This window comes from Melozone crissalis, unplaced genomic scaffold, assembly GCF_028551555.1.
Source record: "Melozone crissalis strain CALT ecotype California unplaced genomic scaffold, PUWL_Pcris_2 ptg000018l_1, whole genome shotgun sequence".
NCBI classification, from domain to species: Eukaryota; Metazoa; Chordata; class Aves; order Passeriformes; family Passerellidae; genus Melozone; species Melozone crissalis.
This window is the reverse complement of record NW_026535796.1, coordinates 41,895,714-41,907,170: the sequence shown is the minus strand read 5'-3', so window position 1 is coordinate 41,907,170 and position 11,457 is coordinate 41,895,714. Positions and strand designations below refer to the sequence as shown.

The window sequence follows — 11,457 nt, the reverse complement described above, 5'->3', positions numbered from 1 at the left end:
CATAACCTCTTCAGTAGGTTGAGCAATTTTCCAGAGTCTGCTTCCTTGAAATAGAAAGCTCATTTCCCCCAATTCAAACATCTCGGAGTCACCGCTGCTAAGTTAACTCTGTATAGTGAAGGGATTGATGTATTGCTAAACACAAGGTGAATAGATTTGTAAGCAAATGTAACTTTTCTTCTATTACAGAATCAGAGAAATATGAAGATGTTGGTTTCCCTGTGTTTTTTACTTGTTGGAATCCTTTCCAACAGTTACTGCTATGAGCCTTATCCACAAGGGGTGAGAAACCAGAACCCAAGAGCACAAGAAAACCAAAATATGCCATGGCAGAATGTAAGGAACAGTGTTTGTCGATTTGCATGTTGTTTCTACAAAGATATTTCTTCTCGTGAAAACAACGGAAACGTTTTCTTCTCTCCTTTGAGCATCTCAACCGCCTTTGCAATGCTGACTCTGGGTGCCAGATCAGACACCCTGACACAGATTCTTAGGGTCCTTTGCTTTAACCCTCGTCAGATTTCTGAAAATGAGATACATGAAGGTTATCGTCAACTCATGCAAGTGGTAAACAGAAGGAATGCTGGGCTACAGTTGAATATGGGAAATGTTCTGTTTGTGCTTGATCGACTGAAGCCACAAGAAAGATTTTTAAGTAATCTCAGAAACTTCTATGAAGGAGAAGCTTATCCTATGAACTTCAAGCAGGCTAGTCAAGCCCAGATAAAGATCAATGAATATGTAGCAAGAAGAACGAATGGAAAAATCAGGGACCTCATAAATAACCTAGATCCACTTACTGAAATTCTCCTTATTAGCTATATTTATTTTAACGGTAAGTTATACATATCATGTTCTTCTAGTCCATAAATTATTTCATCAGGTCAGTTTTAAACTCAATCATTTTTTACAATATGGTTTTGCAGGTGGACTCATATCTTTCCCTTTTGGTCCTCACTTGTATTTAATTAGAAACAAAGCTATTGGAAATTATGTTCTACTTGACACTGATAACTCTTAGCAAAATGTATGGCAAATTTTCCCATATCTTTTAATATATAAACTTCTTTCCTTCAGAAAATTAAGTGAAATACATGTTGAGGAAGCCACCTCTAGGTAGTAAAGCGTCTAATCCTATACAGTCTACTATGATTCAAGCACTTTCTTGGCTGAGATCCATTTCTGTGAATTTCAATCCAGCTGGTTTTTTTGTTCAGCAAGTTCAGAGTTAAATGCAAATAATGCTATTAAAGGAAAAATTAGCATCTCATCAAACAGAATATGTTTAGACAACAGCTTTGCTGTTACTGTGTATGTTTATGTATTGAAAACTAAACAACCTACAATAGCTTTAGTTTCACACTCATGGTCTTCTTATTTTTTTACTAACTATGCCTTTGCGGATAGCTTGTCTGTAGTCCTGGTGTGTCTAGAGGCATAGGTTTCAACCTTTTTTTTTTGATTTGCAGATTCTAATATTTTCCAGTGGAGAGATGGACCCACCAGTATCAAATACAAGCCTATTGACAATAAGCTTGTTTTTCTTAATTAACTTGTGCAGTCTGCTTAGATACAGTCTTCAGATGTTCCCAGAGCTTTTCAGACTTCTGATCTAATGAGAAGAAGAGGATCAAGGCTGTAAGGCTCAATCAGTGGTCTAATAACAGATATTGCATCTTATTTCAAACTTTCTCTTTCTTACAGATTATATGCTGAAAGCAAAATATTTGTAGTCAGAAAAATAATATTATGTAATTTATCTGATAAAAATATCATCAAGCTTTTTAATTGAAATGGAGATGGCATATTAGATAAATTTTTAAAAGAAAAGCTATCCTTTTAGAACCTGGATGCTTGCACTTTCCAATGCTAGGCTTCCCCTGAAAATAATTAAGAACTATATTTCTGTTTTGTTTTGCTTTCCATCTGCATCTCTGCTCCTTGTATTAATGTCTGAAGATTTGGCACAACTAAATGGAGCTAATTGAAATACAGATGACTGATATTTCTTAGTTCTCTTGAAAACCTACTTGTTTATCTCAAATAATGTTTTCATTTAGACTTCTATTAAGCATCAGGTACATCTTTCAAAACAGGCAAAAAAACCTGTCAATTTTTCTTTTACTGAAAGGTGTTTGAAAAATGAGCAATGGATTTAGTAGCAAAATGGGGGCAAAAAGCCCAAGAAACCTTATATTAAAGATGACTTTGTATTACAGTTAATTTTTACATGTTCTAACAGTAAGGGTTGTTAGTTTTTTTTAAAAGAGATATTCAGTTTACTACTGCAAAGATTTCCTAGCTCCTCTAAAGGTGATGGAGTTTCAGTTTTATCTCACCAATTTTAAAAGCAAATGGATTAAAGAATAGCATTAATCACAAAACTATAATAACATTTTTTTAGTCTTGAGATCAAGAGTAGGTTAATTATGTAGAACTGGGATTAATCTTGAGAGGATTTCTAAACCTCACTTAGCTGTGTAACCAGTGCATACTTTCAGGTGCTTGTCCTCTTTTTGTGCAGTACAAACTTCCCTGCACATTACTGGTGACACTTTTTTCGTGGTGTAGCATAGTACAGAATTCCTTCTTCAAGAACAAAAGTCTGGGAATATTTTCCTGGCTCTGACCTACAGGATATGTCATTCCCCTATGTTACACCAATCCTTTTTCATGCCTTAGTAAAGATCATAATGACAAAGGATACTTTGAATTTCATTTTACTGCTTGAGCACTGTGAAGCACATAAGAAAGGTGCCTAGAAGGTATCCCCTAAGATAGAAGTGAGAACTAGGAATAAAAGTGCCTTTGAAATAAGAGGAAAGTATTAGTGAATATCATCTCTGTCTAATCTGTGTGTTTACTGATAGTCATGGCTTGGGACCTTAATGATCATTTATATTCTGATCCCCCTGCGATGGGCAGGGACACCTTCCACTATACCAGAGTGCTCAAAGAACTGTCCAACCTAGCCTTGATCACTGTAGATGGGGCATCTACAATTTCTCTATTCCAGCCTCACAACCCACACAGTGAAGGATTTCTTCCTTATATCTAATCTAAATTTAAATTTGCCCTCTTTCCATTTAAAGTCATTCCCCTTTGTCCTATCACTATCTGCCTGTATAAAAAGTCTTCCCTCCTCTATAGGTACTTTTCCTCTATAGGTACTTCCCCCCTTTAGGTACTGGAAAGGACTTTAAGATTTTCCTGGATCCTTCTCTTCCCATGCTGAACAACCCCAGCTCTCTCAGCCTGTCTTGATAGGAGAGCTGCTCCAGACCTCTTGATCATTTTCATGACCCTCATCTGGAGTAACTCCAACAGATCAATTTCCTTCTTTTATTGGAGACCCCAGAGCTGAATGCAGTACTCCAGGTGGGATCTTGCCAGAGTGAAGCAGAAGTGGAGCTGGCCACACCTTTTTTATGCAGTTCAATATGTTTTTAGCTTTCTGGGCTGCAAGCACACATTGCTGGGGCATGCTGAGATTCACATCAACCTACAGGACCAAGTCCTTCTTCTCAGGTCTGCTTTCAACTCAATCCATTTTCCCAGCTTGTATTTATACTTGGGGTCACCCCAACCCACATGCAGGACCTTGCACTTGGCGTTGTTGAACTTCATGATGTTCTAATGGGGCCACCTCTCAAGCCTGTCTCACTTTCCCTGCATGGCACCCTCTCTGTCTGGGTAGCATCCCTTAGCTCTGGAGGTTATCCTTTCCTTACAGCATGTCAACAGAACCACACCATCTTGGTGTCACTGGAAACTTGCACTCAAAGAGGGCACACTCAATTCCACCATTCACTTTACCAACAAAGATATTGAGCAGCACTGGTCCTAATACCAACCTCTGAGGAGCACTGGTCATCCCTGATCTCCTCTTGGTCAACCAGCCATTGACTGCAAGCCTTCAAATGGAAACATCCAGACAATTCCTGATCCATTCAGCGGGCCACTTCTCACACTCATCTCTCCAGTTTAGAGTCAAGGATGTCATGTGGGACAGTGTGAAATTCTTTGTGCAGCTCCAGGTAGATGATATCTGTTGATCTTCCTTTACCACAGTTTACCCTTAGTGAAGTCATGTTGTCAGTCACCAATCACTTCCTAATTTTCCATGTGTCATAGCACAGTTTCCAGGAGGATCTGCTCCATATCTTGCCACTCAAAGAGGTGAGAAAGACTGGTAGTTTCCTGGGTCTTTCTTTTCTTTTCTTTTCTTCATTTTTAAAAATGAGAGCTCTCATTTATATTTTTCAGTCAGTGGAAATTTCCCTGGACTGCCATAACTTCTCAAATATGATGGATAGTGGTATTGCTGTTCCATCTATATCCCTCATGATCTGCAGGTCCCATGGACATGTTCATCTTCAGGTTCTTCACATGTTCTTGAACCTGACCTTCTTCTACAGTGGACTACTTTCATTCGCCCAGTCCCTGCACTTGCCAGTAAATATTGAGGGGGAAAAATGTCATTGGGTACCTCAGCCATGTTCTGCGTAACCAGGCTTCCCATTTTCTTCTGGAGGGAGTTCACATTTTCGCTAGTCTTCCTTTTATCATTGTCATACCTATAGAAGCTTTTCTTGTTGCCCTTAATGTCCCTGGCCAGATTTAATTCTATCACACCTTTAACTTTCCTAATCTATTCTTTGGAAGCTCAGAAAATCTCTTTTTATACTGCCCAGGTTACCTGTCCTTGCTTCCACCTTCTGTAGGCTACCTGTTTGTGTCTGAGTTCACCAAAGAGCTCCTTGTTCATCTGCACAGACCTCCTGGAATTTTTACCTGACTCCTTTGTTAGGATGGATCACTCCTGTGCTTGGTGGAGGTCATCCTTGAATATCAAGAGAATCACAGAGCCATTAAGGTGGGAAAAGACCTCCAATATCTTTGAGTTCAGCCTTTGACTGAACACCACCATATTGAATAAATTATTTGCACTAAGTGCCAAGGCCAGTCATTTCTTGCACATTTCCAGTGATCATGAATCTACCATATCCCTGAGCAGCTTTTTAAAATGTTTGACAACCTCTTCAGTGAAAAAAAATTTCCTGATGTCCAACCTGATCCTGCCCTGAAAGATCTTGAGGCCATTTCCTCTTGTCCTATCATTTGTTGCCTGGGAGAAGAGACTGACCCTGACCTGGCTACATCCTCCTTTCTGGCAGGTGTAGAGAGCAATGAGGCTCCCCCCCACAGCCTCCTTTTCTCCAGCCTAAAAATCCCCAGTTCCCTCAGGTGCTCCTCACACGACTGACTCTCTAGAGCCTTCCTCAGCTCTGTTGCCCTCAATGCTCCAGCACTTCAATCATTGTGAGGCTCTCAAAACTGGGCCTCGAACAGAACTGGAGGTGTGGCCTCAGCAGTGCTGACAATCATGGGGACAATCCCTGCCCTGGTCCTGCTGGCCACACCATGGCTGGCACAGGCCAGGATGCCATCGGCCTTCTTGGCCACCTGGGCACAGCTGGCTGGTGTTCAGCAGCTGTTGACCAGCACCTCCAGGTCCTTTTGCACTGGGCCACTTTCCAGCCACTCTGCCCCCAGCCTCTAGAGCTGCATGAGATTGTTGTGACAAACCAGCTTTCCTGGGGCCCTCTTCCCTCCCTGGCTTTATCCCAAGCAGATCTCTGAAGAGGCCAAAGTTTGCACTCCCCAGAGTAGTGGTCCTAACATCCTAGACAGTTTTCAAGCAAAATTCTTCTTGAAATCAGTTGGTCTTCCCTGAGTTGAGCGCTAGATAAATGTTTAAGTTTTTCAGGACTGGTGTCAGTCATGTTTTTGTGATTCATTCTTCTTTTTTTTCCCCTTAAGCATAATAATGTAAAAGTTCTGCATGTTATATATCTGATGATAGAAGTCACTATTAATGAAGTATATAAAGTATATGAAATGTATAAAAGTAGCAACTTTTCCCTGTTCAGAGCATTGCAGTTGTCAATCTATGCTTTCAGAGACCAAGACACGCACTGAAGAAATCTCATTTCACTTTTTCAAAAGCTACTTAGTAGTGCAGGCTGTGTCAGATAGTGGAAACAGCAGAAAATAATTATTTCATTTGTAACAAGTTGCCTAGTAATCAGTGTTCAAGTAGAAATCAGAAGTCAACAGGGATTGCATCTTGTTTCATGGTTTTCCTGATGCCACTCATTTTACTTAGTGTCACAGCTCTACTTTTGCCCATACATAAAATGTTAGTTTTGCTCTAGAAGGCAAAATTTACTACATGGCAACAAGATTTCTTAAAAATTAAAATAAAAACAACAAAAAGACTTTCCAAAACTCCACAATTTCCCACTTTTTAAAAAAGTTTGCTCAGCCTCTGAAAGGTATGATGGGGATACCTGGAATTTGGTTTTGAAACTCCTCTCCACTGAGGATAAGAACCTTTCAGAGTTTCAATGTGGATAGTTTGTTTCACCATGACTAAGTGAGGAACCTTTGAAAATTTAATTTGGTGAAGATGACAGTGGAAAAGTTTTCTGCTGTTGCTGTTTTGTTTCCTAGATCAGCAGTCTGGTAAAATTAAGCTCCTTATGACTCTATACATCATCAGCTAATGTGAGGTACCAACACCTCTCTGCAAGTAACCCAAATCCCTTAATTTCTCTGGAGAATTCATCCCTTGTGTCACCTTTTACAAGCCTGTTTTGGTTGGGAATAAGAAAATGAGAGAATCTTCTTTTGAGCTTAGATAAAGGCTGCATTATATGAGGACTTTACAGGCTTCTCAAGACTGTCATCATGCAGGAAAAGTGCAAGTTAGAACCCTTGATAACTCATCTAAATGAAGGATTTTGCAGCCTGCTGTAAGATCTGAGGGAGAGTTTTACATCATTTTTTACCAACTGTGTGTTGCTATTGAATTATTCTGAGTATTTAGTAAGATCGTGATCATTGCAAATTGGTTTGTCTTTGAAGCTGATCCATCTGTACCAGTTTCTGTCATCTAAGAATGTGTCCTATGATAATATGTCCTATGGTTTCATGTCCTTAAAAATATCCTGTAACTCTGTCTCTTATATTTCAAGCTGAATGGGAAAAACCTTTCGATCCAAAATACACCAAAATGAGCAAATTTTTTGTGGATGGGACCAAGGTTGTTGAAGTCCCAATGATGTTTGGAATGGGCCTGTTCAAGCATGGCTATGATGAGCAGCTGTCTTCCACTGTGGTGCAAATGGATTACAAAGGAGGTGCTTCAGCGTTTTTTATTCTGCCTGATAGAGGAAGAATGAGGAAGCTGGAGAAAAGATTGTCTTGTGAACATTTGTCAAGATGGTCGACATTAGTCACAAAAAGGTAAAATTCTGCAGTTCTTGGTTCAGATGGTAGCCAAGGAAACAAATATGCTGGGGTATGACACAAAATCAATCTGCAATTTTTAGTTCTGCTTTAAGCAGTAAAAGAAATTTCCTGACCTAAGTTGGATCTGGCTGATTTAGGGTCCAAGTGTTCTCACATTCAGGACTGCACAACCTGAAAACCTTCACAGATTAGGACTTTTGTTATTTCTGAATTTTGTTTCCCATCTTCAGTTCTTAATAGGCCCTTTTTGACTTAGACCCTTTCTCATTTTTTGGGGGGAAGTTTTCTGCCTTTTATTTACAAGTATATTCCTACCCCTTCAGCCTCTTTTCTTGTCTCTTCTTAATTTCTGCCTATTAAAATTAACAGCAATTGTGCAGTTAATGCTGAAATAACAACTTCCATTCAGCAATTGCGAAGGCAAAGTTCAATATATGAAAAAAACAAAGCCAAACAAAATAAACAAAACCCCCACCAAAACAACAACAAAGTAAAAACCCCCAAAACAACAACAACAATAAAAAGAAACCAAACCAAACAAAAAAAAAAAAAAAACCACAAAAAAAAAGAAAGAAAAAAAAAGAAACCCAGCAAAAACAATGTAATTCTCTGTGCACCTTTACAGTTTTGAAACTTCTGGGAGTAGCTATGTGGTTTGTGACTATAGGACAAAAAGGTGGTGACTCAAGATACTCAGGTATAATTTTTGCCAAAGAAACAATTGCCTTTACAATTATCAAGATGAATGCTAAATAAAATTGGGGGAATTTATATTTCCTCTCTCCATCTCACAATACGAAAAAGAATGACAGTCAAAGACGAGTCTGTTTCATGCTGCTCCCCATTTTTCATCATAACCATTCCCTCCTACAAAATAATGACAAATTCCTCCTTTCCCCTTTAATCTTTAATACAATTGATTGTACCAGCTATTATTTGTAGTCTCTGGGAGGTCTTAATAAATGAAAGTATTATATGGAATCATGTAAAGGCTATGACCTACCTCTTTGTCCCTTCTCTGTCTGCAAACTGATGTTGATATTAGTGGCAGAAGTGTTGTGAAGGACATCTTTCATTTCTGGTGGCTGACAGAACAGTGCTGAAGTGTCACCAGTACAGAGAGCTGAGATCTTTTAAATGGCTGAACTAAAGAGATAACCTCACTTTCACTCCTGGAAAGGGTATCCCACTGCTCCATTCCTGGTTGCATTGCTCCTGTGTGTCTGTGGCTTTCCCTTTGCTCTGTACTGGAAGCAAGTGGGGGCTTGTGAAGGAGTGCCTTTAGGTAACAGTAAGGCAGAGGATTCAGTGATAGCTGCACCCTCATTCAGGGCAACAATCAGCATGGACTGAAATCAGGGAGAAGTAAGAGGTCAAGCAACCTGTCAATCCACAGCACTCTTGTTTTTGGATACAGCCAGAGCTGGCATTAGATGCTGTGCAATGCCAGAGGTATGGGCTTTTCCTTCCCCCCCTGCCCACTGGATGACTTTCTCTTTGGTTAGCTTCATTAATGCTCCACATCTCCCTGACCTAAAGCCCTGGAGAGCTGCCCTGGTTTCTCACCAGGTAATAGTACCTAATGTCAGTGCTATCACTAACCTCTGTCTCATTATGCTGCTTCTAGCCATAAATGTTGGGCTTAACCTTTGAAAAGTAATTCTTAGATACTTAGGAGAAAAACGGGGAAAAACAAGGATAAATGAGTCAGAAACATAGAGCTTTTGTTAATTTTTGTAAAGCAGCAATCTAGGCACTTAAAACTGAGTAAGTCAGACACTGGGGTTGACACAGGAAAGAAATTATCTATTGACTAACTGTATTCTGTAAATTTGCTTTTGTCTTTTATTTTGCCATGCCTTCTATCACTACTTACTATTGTCTTGCTTCTTTAGTGGATATAGTTCCATTTTGTCTGTCCTGCTTTATATGACAAATACACAAGGCCAGTTTTTTCTCCAAAACTAACATTCCGTGAACTTGAATGTGTTGGATTTTTTTTGTGCTCAGCTTGAGACACCTAAAGGAGTCTCTTTTTCACAAGGTAATGGCTCATGATTAAGGTGCTTCCAGCTGATTGCAGAAAAGATCACAGACTTCAGAAAATTTTCATCTCCTATGTAGACTAGAAGGAGGCTACAGGCAAAACGTCTTTAGGGAGAAAGCAAAATCAGTTTTCTTCTTATGAGTCTATGTTGTTCTGTGATAACTGATCAAATGTTTCATTGTATTCTTGTACTTCTTTCCTGGCAGCTCAGTAAATTTGTATCTTCCAAAATTCACGCTTTATGGGACGTATAACCTAAAAGATATCTTATATAAAATGGGCATCATGGATCTATTCACTGATAAGGCTGACCTCTCTGGGATCACTGGGCAGCCTCAGCACAGAATTTCCCAGGTAAGTCATACTGCTTTTTGTTTTATGGTTACTGATACTTGCATCACTTTCTGCACAGCTATTCATGGTGCAAAACTCATGTAAAGAGGCTTTGCTTCCATAAAAAGGCAGCTGATGGCACGCAGAGTATTTTATCCATGTTAGTTGCACTGTATGAGCAATTGGGTTGGAGCAAGCTACTAGTCTGTAATTTTTTAATTTAAAAGGCTATTTTGACCTGCATGGGGCAACTTTATAAAACATACATGACCAAATCATTATCTGTGCACACCCTGGTACCCTCTTGCAGCATGTTGTTACAGTCACCACTGGGTGCTTCTGCTTGTGTCTGCCTTCTTTAGCCTGCTTGTGGGCAAGTAGGGAGCTGTAGGATGTATCACTGCTCATATTTTATGGAGGTGAGGGAAGAGGAAAAACACACTGCTTGCTTTTAAACTGCCTGGGAGAAATGAAAATGCAATTATTACAAACATTTGGCTTCAAGCATATTAACAATTACTGCTAGGCTCTGGTAAAAGCTACAGATAGATCATGCTTCAATTAACCTAGAGTGTAAAGCTCACAATCAGGGCAAACTTAATTGTATAATGAAGAAAACAACTGCCCTCATGGCCTCAAGTGGACATTAGCAAATCAGGATCTGTCAGTGTCTTGATTTCACAAAATCAAACTTTTGTGTTTCTGTGCTTTAACCCTCCATTTCTGGCCATTCATCTCTGCTCCCATTTTTCCCAAAACATGAAGGAAGATAGGAAACATAATTTAAGGTTTTTATTCATGTTATTTTTTCAACTGTGTGAACTTCTAATACACAGTTAAATATGGTCTTACTCTCTTAACATTTGGTCTAGCTGTACAGATCTCCATGAGTGTATGCAAATAATAAGAAAAGAAACAAAGCAAATGTTTTCACTAGCAGGGACATGCCCCTCCAGAGTAACTTTTCCTGGAGAGTAACTTTTCCTCTTGGGGGCTAGAAAGTTGTGCTGCATGTAGTTTGCTGATTTCCCCCCCCCCCCCCAAACTTTGCTATCTTTAAGCAGTGGACTCACACCTGTCCATCTGACACTTGTTTCTTATCAGTAATTTCTTCAGGCACCTTTAACTCTCATTCTTATTTAGATGACCAGTTTTGTACTCCCTTGACTTGTCAAATGTGTGTTTCTTCACAGGCTATTCATAAGGCTGTGGTAAAGGTGGATGAGACTGGCACCGAAGCAGCAGCTGCCACAGGCATGGAAATAGTGCCCATGTCCGTTCCAATTACCGTTAGATTCGACAGGCCCTTCCTAATGGTCATAAACATGGAAAACACTATACTCTTCATGGGAAAAATTGTGAACCCTCTGAAGAGAAATTAAGTTAATGTACAAATTAGGTATGTGGTGATGACCACTCCTAGATCAAGTATTAGACCTGATGAGTATGGCATGGCTACAGAGGGGCTCCTCACGTCTTAACTGATGTTATTCACTGTTTTTTGTAGATGAGACTCTTCATCCATTTAAGTTACCATACTTGCATGTTTGTTTGGGCCTTGCTTCTTTTTTTTTTTTTTTTAAAGAAGGTTGCATTCATGCAGAACTGTCATTAGCTCTGGGACAAAATAGGCCTGTGTGATACTGACAGCATAGATACATCTTCTAGCAGGGAAGATGAGGAGCATGTGGGTGGAGAGGGTTGTGTACGTCTGCTTCTTCCCTCATGGCTGCCTTCTCTCCTATTTTTTATGTTGACTG

The 11,457-nt window shown here is 39.6% G+C and overlaps 1 protein-coding gene across 1 annotated transcript; it reads left to right on the top strand.

The window, feature by feature from the left end:
- Positions 1 to 201: 201 nt before the first annotated feature.
- Positions 202 to 11,079, top strand: LOC128936910 (alpha-1-antiproteinase F-like). Its single transcript, XM_054276193.1, has 4 exons — positions 202 to 835; positions 7,041 to 7,311; positions 9,571 to 9,718; positions 10,891 to 11,079. The coding sequence occupies exons 1-4, from the start codon at positions 202 to 204 to the stop codon at positions 11,077 to 11,079; spliced, it is 1,242 nt and encodes a 413-aa protein (XP_054132168.1).
- The last annotated feature ends 378 nt before the right edge of the window (positions 11,080 to 11,457 follow it).

Bases quoted from the DNA above. Each gene is read 5' to 3' on its own strand.
- LOC128936910 (XM_054276193.1), top strand. From the start codon at position 202: ATGAAGATGTTGGTTTCCCTGTGTTTTTTACTTGTTGGAATCCTTTCC. The intron at 836-7,040 runs GTAAGTTATACA...TTATATTTCAAG, and splicing joins TAGCTATATTTATTTTAACG to CTGAATGGGAAAAACCTTTC. The intron at 9,719-10,890 runs GTAAGTCATACT...GTTTCTTCACAG, and splicing joins CTCAGCACAGAATTTCCCAG to GCTATTCATAAGGCTGTGGT.